This window comes from Danio rerio, chromosome 12 (assembly GCF_049306965.1).
Source record: "Danio rerio strain Tuebingen ecotype United States chromosome 12, GRCz12tu, whole genome shotgun sequence".
Taxonomy (NCBI): domain Eukaryota; kingdom Metazoa; phylum Chordata; class Actinopteri; order Cypriniformes; family Danionidae; genus Danio; species Danio rerio.
The window spans coordinates 42,334,532-42,354,546 of record NC_133187.1 but is presented as its reverse complement, the minus strand read 5'-3'; the positions used below and the strand labels follow the sequence as shown (position 1 = coordinate 42,354,546).

At 34.5% G+C, this 20,015-nt stretch overlaps 1 protein-coding gene across 3 annotated transcripts in view; it reads right to left on the bottom strand.

Moving 5' to 3' along the window:
- cdh12b (cadherin 12b) overlaps positions 1-20,015 on the bottom strand; it is a 321,993-nt gene that overhangs the window by 172,820 nt on the left and 129,158 nt on the right. For all 3 annotated transcript variants that reach the window (XM_021480407.3, XM_021480408.3, XM_073918845.1), the window contains exon 2: positions 6,313-6,744. In XM_021480407.3, the coding sequence (XP_021336082.2) occupies positions 6,313-6,546 (234 nt within the window). In that variant the 5' untranslated portion in view covers positions 6,547-6,744. The remainder of the gene's footprint in view (positions 1-6,312; positions 6,745-20,015) is intronic.

The following is a 20,015-nucleotide window of genomic DNA, read 5'->3' as shown; positions in this document are numbered from 1 at the left end:
ACCACTGAGCCACCATGATGGCTCACTATAATATAGCATGAGCTAATTATATATACAGTACGATGAGTTGTGTTTTATCACAGGTTCAGTTCTGTTTTGTGACAGGCCTCGCTCTTCATGGTACACCAGAATTACCCAGCCATTCACAAAAGCAGTTTGCACAGGATTAGATAATAGACATGGCAAAGAAACAACACACAGTCCCAAGTGCACTTTATGCCTGACTAAGAAGCCTACAGAAATGCAAGCATTGTTCTTTCCGCTCCTTTTTTTTTTCCATTTTGTTTATTCCTTTGACACCATGGCACACAACTGATCCCCCCAAACTCTTTCTCTCTGTCACACAGCAGTAAACAAACGTTAGGAGAGTCTTGCATTTATTAATCCAAAATAGACAAAGCCAGTCCCTGGTTCGAGGAAAAAAAAGAAAGAAAAGAAAACAAAGAAAAGCTTCCTTGGATTTCCTCTTACCTCTAAACCCCAGCCCTGATCTGTTATGGTCTTGTAACTCGTTGAATGTGAATTGCGACATTACCGTGTTTATTTATTTAGCATTATGCTAATCAGTTTTGCTGGTATTTTGCCTCATTGTCCTGATTAAGACGTCTTACGCAAACCACTCTGAAAAGTATGCAAAGCAGACGCTGCCAAATGTGGGAAAAGAATTCATCTGTGCCTCAAGTCATGCTTGCTGATGTGTTGTGGCCTTGAGCATTCATTTTCCTTTGTTTTTGTCAGGTAAATTCACATTTGCTTGGCAGATAATGAAACAGCTATTGTAGAAAGTGAGGAAAATCTGGTTCTCGGAAACCTGTCGGTAATTTAAAATAAAAAATGTTAAGCAAATGCTAAATATAATATGTCATTTCCTTCCACCTGCAGTGACATATAGGAAGTATCAGGTGATTTGTTCCATTAAAACTGGGTAAAGCGTGAAGGGCAATAGTTCATACTTCATTAGAGGGAAAATCCTCTTTAAATGTTAGATAAAGTGAGGTGTTCGGATCATGCCTGGCTCAGCAGGGGGGCCAAGCCATCTGTTTTAAGATGAATTTGGCACAAAAACGGAGCCCTAATCACTACTAAGAAGGAACTTCACTCTGAGAGATTTGTTTAGTCTCTTCCTCTCCACATGTCTGCATGTTTTTGTAAAAAAAAAGAGAGAGAGAGAACGATGGTGACAGTGACATGGAGGCAAGCCCCACCAGCCATGAATCCTCACTAATGTGAAAAAATATTCATACTGAAATGTCTCATTTTACTTGATAAGTGTGTGGAAAGATCAGGTCGGGTTATGATCCGCTAAAGGCGATATTCTTTGGAAGGCTACACCACTTTTTTTGCATGAAAATTAGATTCCAGCTTGGTGTTGTGCTGTTATGACCGCATGTTTAGAAACGCCCTGCTGAAAATGAATGTTTTGTGATTAAAGATCACTGTCAGTGCGTACATGTCTTCCCCAAAAATCTGTGCATCATGCTAAAAGCCAATTTTCACCTCATGACAGATTCTTGTACATGCAATATAATAGGAAGAATTGCATTATTTGACCTGTCAGCTGCATCATTATTAGAATTTATGGCAACGTGGTCCTGTCTGTGTTGTCCTGTGGGTGGATTTCTGCTTTATTTAGCATATATGCATACAAAGTTACTTTATAAGAGCAATATTTAGTTTTTCTGGAGGACTTAGTTAACATTATTAATTAATTAACAGTTTCTTTACAATTACACTGTAACCACGGGGAGTGACACAAACAACTGAGGTTTAGATCTAAATGCAGGTTTAATCAGTAGTCAGGCAAGCAAAGGTCAATTCAGGTGCAAACAGATATATGCAGAGTTGCAGACAATCCAGAATCGTAGTCGAACAACAGGCAAGGAGGCAGGCAGCAAACAAGGACAAAAGGATAAGCTAGGCTAAGTTCTTAACACGGAGAAACAAGACAAGGGAAAACATGTTGTAGTGTTACTATAACAGTTAACAAGACTCAGCAAAGTGAATGAGTGAGTGTGTAGCTTAAATAGTGTGTGCAATCAGTCTCTGACAATCCTCAGGTGGTGTGAGTGTAATCAGTCTAGATAAGGAAGCATGTGTGAGTGTGAGCGGAGTGCATGTATGAAAATGTAGTCCAGAAATGGCGGATTTGTAGTCCATGGATATTGAGAGTGAAATCCAGCGATCTTATGAAAGACGATCAAGCTGGTAATCGTGACATACACAATACAAAATGAGACATTGATTTTTGCATTGACAATTTTTGATGTTAAACAAATGTATACAATATACAGTCTTGGTATATAACTAATATGTGTTATATACAGTTTACTTATTTCATAGACAGTTTAACCAAGAAAAAAATTGTATAAGAAGTAATATTATATATTACATATTGTTACGATTATCAGCTGGAGTGCCCGTTAAACTCATTACAGAGCACTCCAGCTTATCTGTATGCTATCGGTTATTTACATGTACTACAGATGCTATCAGTCATTGTAGCACTCAACACTCACTACAGCTGTAAACAATTTGTACTGACACACACGCACAGCTGCATATCAATTACACTTATTATACTCTCAACGTCATTCTCACGCATACCTATAGCTGAGTCTTGTTACTGTTTATTTGCATTTTAAAGCGTATACCTGTGTAATCCTGGCTGTGTTTTGATCCCTGGACTGTTTACCTTGTTTTCGACCATTTTCTGCCTGCCCTGACCATCGCCTGTTCTCTGGATTAGTCTTTGGAGTCTCCTTTCTCTGTTGTTCATAGTGCTCCTGTTTACCCTTGCCTGTACGACCATCCCGACTTTATAATGAAGCTGCATTTGGAACAATCTCTATTGTCAGCACATCCTGTCATAACACATGATTATTATACAATAAACCCTCATTGGCCACTTTTTTAGGTACACCTCACCAACTGCTTGTTAACGCAAACTTCTAATCAACCAATCACATGACAGCAACTCAATGCATTTAGGCATGTAGACATAGTGAAGACGATCTGCTGCAGTTCAAACCGATCATCAGAATGAGGAAGAAAAGTAATTTAAGGGACTTGGCATGGTTGTTGGTGTCAGACAGGTCGGTCTAAGTATTTCAGAAACTGCTGATCCACTGAGATTTTCCTGTACAACCATCTCTAGGGTTTACAGAGAATGGGCAGAAAAAGAGAAAATTTCCGGTGAGCGGCAGTTCTGTGGGTGCAAATGCCTTGTTGATGCCAGAGGTCAGAGGAGAATGGCCAGACTGGTTCCAGCTGATATAAAGGCAACAGTAACACAAATAACCACTCGCTACAACCAAGGTATGCTGAAGAGCATCTCTGAATGCACAACACGTCCAACCTTGAGGTGGATGGGCTACAGCAGCAGAAGACCACACCGGGTGCCACTGCTGTCAGATAAGAACAGGAAACTGAGGCTACAATTCGCACATACTCACCAAAAATAGACATTAGAAGATTGAAAAAACAAACGTTGTCTGGTCTGATGAGTCTCGATTTCTGCAGGGACATTTCGATAATAAGGTAAAAATTTGGTGTCAACAAAATAAAAGCATGGATCCATCCTGACTTATTTTCCTGTGGATATTTTCTTGGTACACGTTGGGCTTATTAGTACCAATTAAGCATCATGTCAACGCCACAGCCTACATAAGAATTGTTTCTGACCATGTACATCCATTTATGACCACAGTAAACCCATGTTCTGATGGCTGCTTCCAGCAGGATAATGTGCCATGTCAAAGTGTGAATCATCTCAAACTGGTTTCTTGAACATGACAATGAGTTCACTGTACTTAAATGGCCTCCACAGTCCCCACATCTCAATCCAATAGAGCACCTTTGGGATGTGGTGGAATGGGAGATTCGAATCATGGATGTGCCGCCGACAAATCTGCAGCAACCGCGTGATACTATCATGCCAATATGGACCAAAACCTCTGTGGAATATTTCCAGTATTTTGTTGAATCTATGCCACAAAAGATTAAGGCAGGAGGGGTCCAACCCGGTACTAGTAAGGTGTACCTAATAAAGTGGCCAGTAAGTGTATATACTTTTTTTCTTGGATAAACTGTATATACTATACCTAAAAATACTAATTTGTTGTAACAGAGATCAAGGTCCCAAAATGCAACATGAAGGTGTAAATAAAAAAATAAAAAAACTCATGTACCACAAGCTGCAGACAACTGTTAATGAAAGTTTTTTTTTACAATGTGGCACATGAAAGCAGCCAAACTACCTAATTTAAATTATATTTGCTTTGACAATTATACAAATGAATAAACAAATAAAAATGAAATCAATGAAACACAATTTATTGTTTAAGGACAAGTGTAAACTTAAATTAATGTATATTACAAACTAATATGTTTACAAATTTATAACACATATTTTACGATTAAAATATAATGAAAGTGCAGGTCAGAATACAGTAAGAGTGATTTCTATCTAGCTGGTTTCATATCTATCAAGTGTTTTTAATTTGTCTTTTTAACAAGCAATGTTAAGAAACTGAGCCACGGAGTTCCTTTTAATTCTGAATGGAATATGTTAATTAATTTAGACCAACGAATATAAAGAGTGAGTTTGGATTCAATTAAAAGCAGACAGATCCCATGGCAAAGGGGACTAACTTTGGCTCAGCACAGTATGACTTCTGAAAGCTGTTATGCTTATTATCCACTATTGAATGTGAAAGGCACACTCTTAAAACTATGTGGAGTACTTTTAACAGCCTTGGAACCTTTTCAGGAACTGGTTGGGTCATGGCTGTACAGTGTGAGGAAACAATGTTTTGTGTGATTAATGAATGCACTAAACTAGCATGTGTGTCATACAGTTATGCATAAGTCTGTTTACAAAATAATTAATAACAAAATACAATTCAGATTCCAAATTTCATTGTATGATACACCAACATAAATGCTATGTAGATTAGCATGACATTATAAATATACATTATTGTTTATTATGTATACAGTTGAAGTCAGAATTATTAGCCTCCCTGAATTATTCGCCCCCTTGTTTATTTTTCCCCAATTTCTGTTTAACGGAGATAAGATTTTTTTTAACACATTTCTAAACATAATAGTTTTAATAACTCATTTCTAATAACTGATTTATTTTATCTTTGCCATAATGACAGTAAAAAATATTTGACTAGATATTTTCCAAGACACTTCTATACAGCCTAAAGTGACATTTAAAGGCTTAACTAGGTTAATTAGGTTAACTAGGCAGGTTTGGGTAATTAGGCAAGTTATTGTATAATAATGGTTTGTTTTGTAAGCTATCGAAAAAAAAAATGTCTAAAGGAGCTAATAATTTTGTCCTTAAAATAGTTTTTAAAAAAATGAAACACTGTTTTTATTCTAGTCGAAATAAAACAAATAAGACTTTCTCCAGAAGAAATATATATATATATATATATATATATATATATATATATATATATATATATATATATATATATATATATATATATATATATATATATATATATATATCAGACATACTGTGAAAATTTCCTTACTCTGTTAAACATAATTTAGGAAATAAAAAAAGAGAAAGAAATTAAAAGGGGGGCTAATAATTCTGACTTCAACTGTAAATTACCCAGAAAGAACACTGATAAACTGTATGTTGCCACAGTTATTGTCATGTTTGTCATTTCTATCTATGTCATTTATTACATAGCATGTGCTCACAAACACATATTTTGTTTTTAAAAATAGGAAAAATATTGTAATATGTAAAAAAAAAAAAAAAAAAAAAAAAAAAAAACAGGACTTTTGTTTTGGTTTTTCTGTGGATACACATAAATTATCATCATTGATATGTTATCTCAATAAATACCATAAAATATTAAAGGGTTTTCGAGCATGAACAAATTTTTTAAGGTCTAGCCACAGCATCTTAATTGGATTCAGGTCAGGACTTTGACTAGGCCAGGTCAAAGCCTTAATTTTTTACAGCACTGTATATAAACTATTAATAGATAGAATTTATTTAACAATTGTACTATATTGTGATATAAATATATCATTATAAGGATATGACATGCTCATATTGTGATATGAAATTTTTGTGATCTCACCCAGCCCTAAATAAATTAATAATGATTTTGTGGCCGAGTATGATGAACTTGGAATTTGAACTTGGAATTTGTGCTCTCCAAGTGTTATCCAAGTGCACACACACAGCAGTGAACACACACAGGCATCATTAACAAACACCTGGACAATTAGACCACAGCTGATGCCCTTTTGCAATTATGTTTAATAATATATTCTTACCTTTCCAACATACTGCGGGTCGGAGCCCATGTACTCCTCCAGCACAAAAAACTGGTTCCACACCCAGCCCCTCTTGACCCTCTGGAATCCTCTGGAACCTCCATTCCTCCCTGCCGCAGATGGCCCCGTTGGGCTGTGGGGCCACTCTTGGCCTGGCCTGCTCTGGAAGGGAGTGCAGGAGCTCTGCTCAAAGAGGAAGCACAGGAACAGCAGCAGGCAGTTCCTCCTCAGCATTGGGCGATCTGTTACGGTCTGTTCCCACGTCAAGGTCCAGAGAATAAAGGGGAGGTGAGAGACAAGAGATCCAGGGCACCGATGCTCACAAGCTGGAGCGCGAATCCAGAAGAGACCGAGGGAGGTTTGGGGTCTGGCGCTCTTCCACTCCACTCGCTGGAGATACGAAGCAAGTCAGCCGGGTAGTAGATTCATCACCTGCCAATAAACAAATAAATAAATAAATAAAAATAGATATACAGTTGAAGTCAGAAATATTAGCCCCCCCTGATTTTTTTTCTTTTTCAAATATTTCCCAAATGATGTTTAGCAGAGCAAGGATTTTTTTCCACAGTATTTCCTTTAATATTTTTCTTCTGGAGAAAGTCTTATTGGTCTTATTTTGGCTGGAATAAAAGCAGTTTTAACTATAATTTATTTTATTTTATTTTATTTTTTATCTGTGCACAAATAAAGCATGAAACAAGGGAAAGTGATAACATACAAAAACTATTTGACCTACAAAATGACTTTCAAATCTTCAGAAATGAAACAACACTAATAGTCTTCATGGTGTTTTAGAAAAAAAAAGAAAAAAAAAAGACTGGATCACACTTTTTATCAAATTTCTTAGAGTTCCCAGAAGTGGCATATCTAATTGTTTCCAAATGTAAAGTGAAGGTGAGTCCAAGAAGCCAGTCAGAAAAAAAGAGACCAAACATACTTTCTTCCAGAAACAAAGGATAACTTTTTTAGCTCTGATCATGACATACTGAATAGGTAACTGTACATTTCAGTTCAGTGTCTCCAGAAAATCTGACCAGCTAAAAATTGCAATCATTGGGTCAGGGAGTAAAACACACTCGTAAACCTTAGCGAAGAACTGAATTATTTCTAAGCAAAAAATTTGAATTTGAACACAGGGCCAAACAAGATGTGCTGAGATACCCTCAGCAGCTTTACACTTGTTGCATGTGGGTGAAACTGAGGGATATAATTTACTAAGCTTTGTTTTAGAACAGTGAAGTCTGTGTAATGCTTTGCACTGGATAAGGTTGTGTTTAGAGTTTATAGAACATGAATAAACAGATAAAAGGCATTGATCCCAACAGTCTCAGTGATTAAAATCCCTAGGTCTTCTTCCCAAGCGACTTAAAAAAAAGAAGATAAGAAAAATCTGTTTTGATTTTTAAATTTAATTTTGAAAAACCATTTTAAGGTCAGTATTTTAAGCCCTCTTAAGTAATTTTGTTTTTCGATTGTCTACAGAACAAACCATCATTAAACAATGACATGCCTAATAATCCTAACTTCCCCAAATAACTTAATCAAACCTTTGAATGTTACTTTAAGATGAATACTAGTATCTTGAAAAATGTTGAGTTAAATATTATGTAGTGTCATCATGGCAAAGATAAAATAAATTAGATATTAGAAATGAGTTTATAAAACAATTATGTTTATACACGTGTTGGGAAAAAATATTCTCTCTATTAAACAGAAATTGGGGGAATATTTACAGGAGGGCTAATAATTCTTCAACTATATGCCTTATTTTGGTGTACAGCAAATTTAATTTTTTTTTTTTTTTTTTTTTTTGATGTAGAGTGGCTACAATAAATATTTTGTGGAAAATGGAGTCCTCCTGTGATATCAGTGACCCTGTTTTGACCCCTGTTTGGAGTGGTTCGTTGAAAGCATAAGAGCATAAATCCTTAATACACCCTCTAAAATGCTCTAGTGCTGCTGTGGAAATCTGCTTTCTATAAATACCGTGAGAAAATTCACCCATGTCCGTTTTTACAGAGATGTGGAATTGCATAGTTTATTGCTGTCATAGTGAAAATGAATGCAGGCCTCGAATTCTTTGTGTTTGTACTGAGGTGTTTGTGTGCAAACAGTATTGATGGTTTAAAGCTGAATATAATCAGACAGACATACACATAAATAGTTTAATATTAATGATATTGTAATATTAGTTCAAAGTAATACATTAATGTTGTCTTTCTGTTAGTGCCCATCAAAATTAGTAAATAATTATAATATTTTCCAAAACTGGATTTTGAAGTGGTTTAACCAATGCTACATGCATTATTTTAAAACAGCAATATTGTAAAATATCAATGTAATGAATATAATTATGATAAAAATGAGTATTAATGATTAAGCTTTAGTGATTGCTTAGCACAAAATCAATGCTTTGGGTTAATTTATTAATGGATGACATAACATGACAGAATAAAATAAAATAAAATAAAATAAAATAAAATAAAATAAAATAAAATAAAATAAAATAAAACAGAATAAATTTAAATTAATTAAAAAAAATAAACATTAAATTAAATTAAACAAACTAAAAAAAATTAAATTTAAATTAAATTAAACAAATTAAAGTAAAATAAAATGTTATTAAATAAAACAAACTAAATTAAATTAAATTAAATAAAACTAATTAAAATAAAAAGTGAATTAAACAATTTAAATAAAATAAAACAAAATTTGGTAAAAAAAATTACATTAAATTAAACAAACTAAAATCTAATTTAATAAAACTAAATTAAACAAGCTAAAATTAAATCAAACTAAATAAAACATACTAAAAATAAATTATTTAATTTCAATAAAAAAACTAAAATAAATTAATATAAAATTATATTAATTAAAAAAACTAAAATTAAATTAAATTAAATTAAATTAAATTAAATTAAATTAAATTAAATTAAATTAAATTAAATTAAATTAAATACAAGTCCATCACTGGATATTATTTAGATATAACTATACATATATAGTACAGTTATGCTTCATATTACACTTAGAGAAATATTAAATTTAGTAGTAATAACATTAAAGCAGTGCTGGCAATATTTGTTAGCATGACAGTGTATTTTAGATCTTTTATCACTGCTATTATTTTGTGCATTCGTAGCATGTCCAGCAAATCAATAATTGAAGTAAATAAGCACAAACAGGCAGACTTGATGGTCAAAGCCATTTCTGTGGGACACAAGAGAGATTGAATCTGAACCGAGAGATTTGCTTTGTTATGGACACGCCGGGTTTTATCTGTCTGATGTTTTCAGATGAAGTCCGTTATGATATTGTGATGCATGGAATTGTGACACAATGATCATATCTAAAGGTGGTTTATTTATGATAACCCAGTCCTAAACAAGTTTTATTTATAAGTGATCAAACTAAGACCTATTTTTATATCATGAACTTTTGACTCTATGAAGCATACCTACTGTAGAAACTTAAAACGTTGAAGAAAACATCAGCCTTACTTACTTAAATATAGATGTATTTTGGACGTTTATTTGATGACTATTCTGTCACTTTCACACCCGCACACGCTTGTCACCGTATTCGGTTCGATGGTAAAGTGAAGCGAACATTTATCAGCGAATAATTATCACATCATATCATGTTAAGAATAACCTCTGACACTTTGTTAGCAAAAAGCAATTGCATTAAAGTCAACAGCAATTTCACATAGAAGCTGTCACCGGGGAAGCAGCTTGCAATTATTACTTGAATCCATCAAGAATTGTAACAAGCTAGTGGTTATCTGAGCATCTCTGGCAATGAACAAGATGTGTCAGGTTCCTAAATTACCATGATTAGATGGTAATTTAATCAATCAATTAGTTGCTTTGAGAAAGGGACAAAGCGTTCCCCTCGTTCGAAAACAAAAACACAGCAAATAAAGCTTTCAGTAAAGATTTGGCTGATGTTAAATCATATCTGAGGTGGTAAATGCGGGAACAGGCACAAAAGCACATAAGAACAATTACTGGTGACTGTCTTGTCTTCAGATATTGATGCCACAGGCAGTGTTTTAGTAGTTTGGGATCAGTTCAGGCAATTTATTGAAGGGAAAGTCCTCTAATTGGGCACTGAAGCACTGCTGACAAAATATCCTTGTAAATTCAGAATGGTAAGTTGAAGTGAAATGTACAGCGGGGTCCAGAAGCTTCAGAACATTACCAATGAAAAACCAGTCTTACATGCATAACTTTTAACAAGGCTTTTTTTCTGCTCACCAAGGCTCCATTTGATCATAAATGCGGTAAGAATTGTATTATTTATTCTTTTTTCTTCGGCTTAGTCCCTTTATTCATTTGGGTTCTCCACAGTGGAATGAACCGCCAACTTATCCAGCTTATGTTTTTTTTTTATACAGCAAATGCCCTTCCAGCCTCAACATGCAAACTCCACACAGAAATACCAACTGATCTAGCCGGGACTCAAAACCAGCGACCTTCCTGCTGTGAGGTCACAGTGCTAACCACTGAGCCACCGTGTCACCCGGTATTGTAATATTGTGGAATTTTATTACAGCTAATCTGTTTTAAAATGCAATTTATTCTGGTGAAAAAATTCCAGCAGGGTCAGATATTAATTATTAAAAAGCAATATTTCCCTGTGATATTAATTTCCATTAGCTTTTTTTATTAAGTCAAGTCAATTTCTTAAATTTAACTGCCAATTTAAATGTTATCGCTCAATTGAATTGGCAATATCAGTGGTTATCAGCTGATAGATATGGGCCAGTAGGGACCTTCTGCACCTATTGGTAGGCTCATAAGGCTGTTATCATCCATCCACATGGTTAATCAGCTATATATCACATATAGCTAACGCCGGAAGATAACAATAATTATTCATATTATTTCTTAAATTTCCCAATAATTGTATTTTGTTAAAGTCTACCCCTACCACAACCCTAAACCCAACTATCACAGTAATGTAAAAACAAATCTGGATCTGGAATCTTCTCTGTTGGTATAACAGCCTGATAACAGGCATCTGAGCCTACCAGTAGGTGCAGAAGGCCCCTACAGGCCCATATTTTTCAGCTGATAACCACTGATAACGCTCATTCAATCGAGTGAAAACATTTGAAGTAGGTAAATTTGTTCAAACACTTTAATCATTCAGAATAATATAAACTGTCTTCACTAAATACTAAATGATATGTTAACAAAAAAACAAGGTATGGCAAATCAATAAATCATTATTAATGATAAATAAATAAAAAATATTTTTTAAAAATGTAACCAATAACTACACAGTAAAAAAATCTGTAATTTAGCATAATTGTAAGTTTTCCATAGTTTGTGATTATTGTTTTTATTTAATATTTCCCCCATTTATTTATGCTTTTGAATCACATTATGAGATTTTGTTCTTTTTTCCAACAACTTTTAACCTTGAAAAGTTCTTTTATGAACATTTTTAATAGTTTAAAGTGATAAATTGTCTGCGTTGGTGTTGTATATTCAGGAACAAAAACCTTATGATAAATTTTGAGTACATTTTCTGTTATTTTAGAGTTATTTATTCATTCGTTTATTCATAGGAAAGGAAACAGGAGCAGGAAACAGGAGCACCTGGAGGAAACCCACGCGAACACGGGGAAAACATGCAAACTCCACACAGAAACGCCAACTGGCCCAGCCGGGACTCAAGTTATTTATTTATATATTAAGTGTCATACATTATATAATTTTATATAATTAAACTACTAAAACATCAATAAAAGTCACTTTGTTAAACTGTACATTCTATGATTAAAAAATAAAACACAATTATAAGTATCCAAATCCAGTCAAAAATTCCTTGTTTCTCTGGATCATAATTGTAAATATACTACTTATTGTCATTAAAAGCATTGTGCAAATGCATATAGTTATATTTGTTTTAGCAGTATATATTGAAATTGTGGTGCATTTAAGAATACAGATAAACAATAACTGAATTAACAATTGGTAATTACTGTAAAAGTAATGTTCACTGTTCAATATCGATACCAATAATTGTTAATGAACATTGTTGTCCAATGTTTTCACTCATGGCTTCCATTTTCGGACCCGATTGTACCTATAAAAGATCTTTACTGGGCCTTTGATCTTTGATAACGTCAAGGAATTGAAAGAGAAGCGTAAAAGACCAGCACTCTCACCCAGACGAGGCTGAAGTCTTTCTCTGATGCATGAGCAGACATGAAAGTATATGGAAACTGCATTTAGTTATATAACATGTTTCAGCCCACTGAGCCGTTCCTACTCATTGTACTGCATGTCAAAAAAGCTTTTTAGGCCTTATTGAGACTCCTGGGATACAAGTTGTGTGTTGTGTGAATATTGTTTTGCGCCAAGATGTCGATCATCCAGAACAGATAAAACGAAACACTACATTTTGTCCAATTTTCAAAGGACAAATAACTTTATAACTAATATGAATTATCAAAATGGACAAGACATGGTATCTAACTTTCAGGTGAAGATTTTGTATTGTCGACAAAAATACGTGGATATTTAGATATTTACTTGGAAATTTGCTGATTTTATTGTCTCTGAGATAAGTATTCACTGAGGTTGATGGATTTTTTTGATTTCCGGTTTCCCCCACAGTCCAAAGACATGCGGTATAGGTGAATTAGGTAAGCTAAATTGTCCATAGTGTATGTATGTGAATGACTGTGTATGGATGTTTCCCAGTGATGGGTTGCAGCTGGCATGGCATCCACTGCGTAAAACATGTGCTGGATAAGTTGGCGATTCATTCCACTGTGGTGAACCCAGATTAATAAAGCAACTAAGCCATGAGGAAATGAATGAATGAATGAATTTATATATTTAGCTTTTATTTCTGATTAACTTTGCAGCCCTAATGACCATGTATTGTATGTACTATAGACAATCCAACATCCTTACTTGAAAATTAGATTCTATGTCTCATCTCATTTTTTTTAAAAATCCATGTTTTTCTAAGCTCTGTATCCTCTGGAAATTTGTGAAATAATATATTTGGTGTTTTGACAGCTAGACGATCGACATCCCAGCACACCATAATGAGTTTAAGTGGACTTCCAATTTCCTCTAATTGGGCACTCAAGCACTGCTGACAAAAAACCTTGTAAAATCAGAATGCTAAGTTGAAATGAAATGTACAATGAGGTCTAAAAGCAAAAGAATACCAATGAACAACATTTTTTACTTACACAATTTTTAGAAAAATCGATTCTGCTCACCAAGGCTCAATTTACTTCCTAACAAATGGAGCAAAAACCATATTTAATACTATTATAATGTAACCCTCTGTCGTCTGACGGTGTTTGGGGGACGGGAGAAGTCCTCATGTGCCCTGACATTTGTGCTTTTTTCATATGCTTATAAACCAACATAGGTTCATTCTGAAACCGTAGCTCTATATACATTTCTGGTGATCACAAATTATGTAGCCAGAAATACATGTGGCAGCATTTCCTTTTTAAAACGAATGCTACAAGGTGGTATGACACCGTTCCTTTACGCGCTTACCAGCTGACTGCTTATCTCCGTATGGTCGACTTTCCCACTGTTAACAGTTTTTCAAGTAGCTCGCCATGTACATTGGCAGACTTAAGACACAGAGAGGAGGTCACCGTGATGATGGGGTTCGAGTCTGGTAAAGAACGGTTCCAGAAAGCGGGTAAGACAAAAACTGATGCCAAAAAATTAACACTAGAATCGCCATGGGATGAATTTTACCTATCAATGTCATTCAAATGTACATAACAGACCTTCATTTAAACAATCAAGCCTCCTAGTCATTGACTTTTACTAAAATTTTCTTATTTGCAATTCCTAGATATTAAAAATTGTTCAATTAATACAAGAATAAAAAGTGGGACGTTCATACCTAAAAGAGCCAGCGTGGGTTAAATTGACCTATTATAAAAGAAATGCTTGGTTTTATGCACTGCTTATGTTTGAAATTACTCATCAATAACTTTTAATTTTACTAACTGAATTAGTGGCTATATTAAATGAATAAACTCACAATGACTAAAAGAAGGCGAATTCTAGAGCTATTAAAAACACAAAATGCAATGACTGATGGAGAGTCTGGAGAAATAAGTTATGCATCAGAGTGTGATGGATCAAATTTAGATATTTAAACCTATTAAATATTTAAAAATACTCATAACCTACTCCTAAAATAATCTTGTTATCCTGAAATAATTATTTCATGAGTCTAAACACTTTTTGTTAACAGTGGCAAAAAACATTGATACAATAGCGTGTTTGTTTGTTTGGTTTTTTTTCAATTTCTAAACAAAATTTGTCCTGGGTAAAATTTACCCACACTGGCAATTTTAGGTGTACAGCGACCTCTGGCAGCTCTACTGTTAAATAAACAAGTAAATAACAGGGTGAGAATGTGGTAAAATCTAAAATGTGGTGAAAATCAAGCAAGGGCTTTTCTTTTTCTGGATTGCTTTCGAAAACACTGTCGGTTTGGGTTTAGGGAAGTGGGTTGGCGAGTCAATCTGTGCTTTTGAAAACACTTTAGGCTGGGTTTGGGGAGGAAGGAGGGTGGATCAGTCAATCTGTCAGTAAGTTGATCATTCAGTAAGTCAGTCAGTCGACAGTGGCCTTTGGTGGATTTATGTGAGAGGGCACTCGCAAGAGAAATATGAGATCTCAAAAAGCGTGCACAGCAGCCTCAGGTGGAATTGCGAAAACAAAAAAATCTGCAATAAAAGTAGCTCGTTGGACATGTTTGGCGCTCTCCAGAAATGTATATATATAGGGATACGTTTTAGAATGAGCCTGGGTTGCTATAAATACAGTCTAATACCACTGTAAACATTTGAAACCGGGCTACATTAATACGTTAATTATTATTAATTAGTATTAATCCATTTATGTAGAATATTGTGTTTGAGAAAGAAACTTTAGGCATGGATAGTGAAAAATAATATATATATTTTTTTAAGTCACTGAAATATCTATTATGTTAAAGCAGGGGTTTTCAAAGTGTGAGGTGTGCCTCCCCTGGGGGGTGCCAGAGCATGTCAGGGGAGGCGCAGGAAAAAATATTATATAATAAAAATATAATTATTAAGTTAAATTATTATATGTATTTTTTATTATTTCAACGTTTTAATTAAACAAAGCTAAAAAAAATAATACGTCAAAAATAAGAAAACCTTTTTTACCCAGAAGGCCATAGCTGTGAATTCGCTTCTGTTTGGTAAGCCCGCAAATACAGATATATGCCTGCTAATCATGCTGCTAATACAATGGATCAGTTTCTGAGACCCCCCGATTCAAAGCCTTCAAGTTCAGGGCTTAAACCCAAAGGACAACGATGTGATGATCAGTATTTGAGTTTAGGATTTACGTGGACAGGACCAGCTGATGAACCACAACCTTTATGTGTGGTTTGTCAAGATATTTTGGCTAATGACAGCATGAGACCCGCTAAACTTCGGCAACACCTTGAAACCAAGCATGATGAGGTAGCAGGAAAACCTCCAGAATTCAGACCTCCTTCAAACCTCCGTGCAGAACGTCAGCCAGCAGCCTATCAATGCAACTGCTGCGGTAAAGAATGCCTCTCCCGTATTGGTCTCTTCAGCCACCGACGACGCTGTCTCAGACAATCAGTCATGCCTCAAGAGTTAGGATAAATCATCCATGGTCAACACTGACCCGACGGAGGCCTACTACTAATAACAGCAAGCTGAATAAGCTCAACCTCATCGATTCTTTAAATTCAGATCATGCTTTTGAGCATTTTTCAGTTTAGCTAGCTTTCACACCACCCCGATTGGTCTCGATGCCAGTCCAATAATTCGCCGATACGCCTCAGAGCATCTCTCCTCTCTTGTGTGCTTCATTGGCTCCAGGATTGATCGCTGGCTGTTTGTGTCCAGGTCAATGTGCTTATCAGTTTGCCAGCGCTCAACCCCACCTGCTACCGCACAGTGCTAGTTTGGCAGCGTTCAAGTGCATAGAGTGTAAACAGTTACCCGAATATGCCAAGTTTCTCAGTTCGCTCACAATAGATCTTGAGGCTCTGGCGCACCAGAAGTGGCCGGAGGAGGCCAAAACCTGCCAGACGTGATACTCCTGCAGGGAAAGTGTCAATGGAAAAGTGGTTGACTTCTTATCCCCGGCCATTTTTTCAAAGCCAAATAAAATCAAAGAGACACTTCAGACCGATTCATGGAGCGAGAGATGGCTGGTGAAATTGAACCTGCCTGTTCTAATCAAGAAGAGCTCAATTTAAGGGGAGTTAGTTATGAATTTAAGGGATGGTTATAAAATCTTTAGCAGTATCTCTGGGTTCTCAGCGTGCAGGTTCCAGTTGAGTCACCCCCCAATGAAATGTGTCACTCGAAATTGGGCTGGATTACATATTTACTAGCTAATGTACTATGCAGTGTGTGTGAGTAAATGAGGAAAGCAAACAGAGAAATGCCTGTTTGTGTCTGATCTTGAAAACGATGCATGACGTTGGAGTAGATTTGGGAATAAGAGACTTCTGAATAATCCTCGTGAAGATTTCTGGTAATGTAAGAAGAAGGAAGATTTGAAGTAAAAAATAAATAAATAAATGAAACCATTCAAATTTACATTATTCAGTTTTTTTCCTTGATATTTGCAAGTGTTAAATAATGTAAATGTTAACATTTATTTTCATTGCTTTAGGTAATTAACATACAAGGCATAATATTAATGTATAAATAGTGTATAAATGAATTATAATGATGTAATGAATAATAATAACGGATGGATTACATAATTAATGCAGTTTGTATGAGTAAATGAGAAAAGCAAACAGAGAAATGTGTGTATGTGTCTTATCTTGAAAGCAATGCATGATGTTGGAGAAGATTTGGGAATAAGAAATTTTTGAAAAATCCTTGTGAATATTTCTGGTAATGTATTAAAATATAAAGTAAAGTAAATAAATAAATAAAAAAAACCAAGAATGACAGCATTCAAATCATCATTATTCAGTTTGTTTTCTTGCTATGTATGAGTTAAATAATGTAAATGTTAACATTTAAATGTGCTTTAGGTAATTAACATATAATGCATAATATGAATGTATAAATATTGTATGAATGAATTATAATAATGTAATGAATAATAATAATGCATAAAAATATAAGCTGTAAATATATCAAGAGTACATTATACAATTGCTGGGTTTCACACAATAGATTTTTTGTTGCGACAACATGAAGGAATTAGGTAAACTTACTACAGATTAATGTGGATTGGATGTTTAAAAAGTCTCCCAAAAATACCTGTGTTGTTTCAGCTTAATTTTAAGTACGTTACACAAACAAGTGTAATTTTTTTTTTTTTGAGTGTATGAAAGATTATGAGATATGTCCAGTGTTGTGTTTGTATTTATGATTATTTAGGTAGCACCATTGTTCTGCGAGACACGACATTATGTGTATGTCAACAAATGTAGCGGAATGACAATAAAGCTTGACTTGAATTGACTTGATTTTAGATCTTCTGCATACATTTTATGCATCCACAGGCCCATATAGCCTGGTGAAAGGGGTGGGTTTTTTTTTTTTCAAAAGGTGGATCTTTTTGCAGTTATCAACTTCATTTTTTAAAATTTAATTATAAAGTTTCAATCCTGCATTCAGTGACTTTTTAAGCACTGTTTTTAGTTGGATTAGCTTGTTGGATGGTAATCATAACAACACTTTGTGATGTATTAAAGGTAATTCATAAAGATTAAGAAACGAAAATCTCTCTCTCTCTCTCTCTCTCTCTCTCTCTCTCTCTCTCTCTCTCTCTCTCTCTCTCTCTCTCTCTCTCTCTCTCTATATATATATATATATATATATATATATATATATATATATATATATATATATAGGTTATATATAAACTTATTACATTTTATATCATCAGGAAAAACATTCAAATTTCATAATTTAAAATAAATAAATGTGAATAAATTGTCATAATTTGATCATTTGAATATTAAACAATTAAATAATAAAATTAATATAAATAATAATAATAATAATTATTATTATTTTTCTAGCCTCTCTTGTAAAAAAGTACTTTTTGAAAATTCATAGATAACAACAATAGCCTAATTAGTATTAAAATTAACATTAATATAGTCCACTTTTGGTGCTTCACACTTTTTTATTGGATATTTTTTTCTTTCAAGAGTAAGGTCCTAGATCTAGAATAAGTTAAACATGAAAAAAAATTTCTCTATTTAACAACAATACAGTAGGTCAGTAGTGAAATATGAATTAACTCACGTCAGATTCCGCTAGGTCTAGGTCTTAAAGCCTTATGGGTTATGTTTACAATTTATGATGGCTTAGCTGTCAAACGGCCTGATCTTTCAGTCTTTAGATTAAATTTAATTACATTTTTAATAAATCTTCTATATGAACAATTTTAAATATTTTATGCAACACTGAAAAATTGTAACATTGATAATGTGTTATTATTTTATACTTCATAAATACATAACCATTGGTAAGTTTATACTCGTATATAATTATTGAATCATTTTATTAAATGTATTTTACTTATTGTATCCATATTTGTAGGAACATATGGAAGACAGAAAACACCTAGATGCACAAATACAGATTATCCACAGGTCACCAGAAGTGTTAGTACATCATAGTCCCTGACACACAAGTACCTGTCGCTCTCATATAATTCATTTCAAAACAAGAATATCAACTATAACAGGCAATTTGACTGTGTAGGCGACCGCGTGATGCATCTGTATAGTTTGATTGATTTTAAAACGCACCTTCAATGTTAAAGGCAAGCCCATGCCCTTGATTCTACCACACAGAAAAGCCTTATGTCAACACTTTACAAACCTCTGTCACTTCGGCATAGATTGAGCTGACCTAAAGTCAAACTCATCCCAGCCGTTCGACCCCCGTGAAACACATATCTCTCTTCTGCACGAAAACACTCTGAATTTCACTCCATTACAGAATGGCTTCTGCAGTTCCAGCCCAGTCATTCAGTCAAAATGTGGAGGATTCAAACGGAGCAGATGTTGCGTCATATCACTTTTTTGGAAGCAAGTAATGTCAAATTTTTAGCTGTGCAAAATAGCATTCGCTCACCGACTGATCTAACCACACGGAAAAAGGTAGGATTGAAAAAGTGGACTGGCAGAGAGAGCCAAGCTTTCACGCCGCGTTTCAAGAAGTAGATGAATTCCCACACAGCCCCAGACTGCCAGCCTCCATTACGCTTCTCCAATCTCCATAACCTGAATGACTTAAACACATCTGGACATTTAGGCTAATTAAGGCTCCATGATTGATCCTGTTAAGCAATTAAAGGATTGAATTAAACAAAGTTCAAGGAAAAGCAACCCATCAGCAGGAGTTCATTCGATGATTTGCATTTAATTAGCGTTGGTGGGTCCGGGCAAATTACCTAGCCTAAATTTGCCAGTCTGAGAAGGCGTCCTCCAGACTCAAAATATCGATCGGGCGCAATGGTTGTTGTTGTCCTTGGAGATATTCTCAGATTTGTTCAATGCTTATCTCAAATTTAGGAGATTTTTTTTTTTATTTACTCTAAATTCCATCAGCCTCTAGATATGCAACTGGGAGACTTCAAAGAACATGGGTTGTATGATGTTATTGACAGGGGGTTCGCAGGTGAAAGTCAGGACTG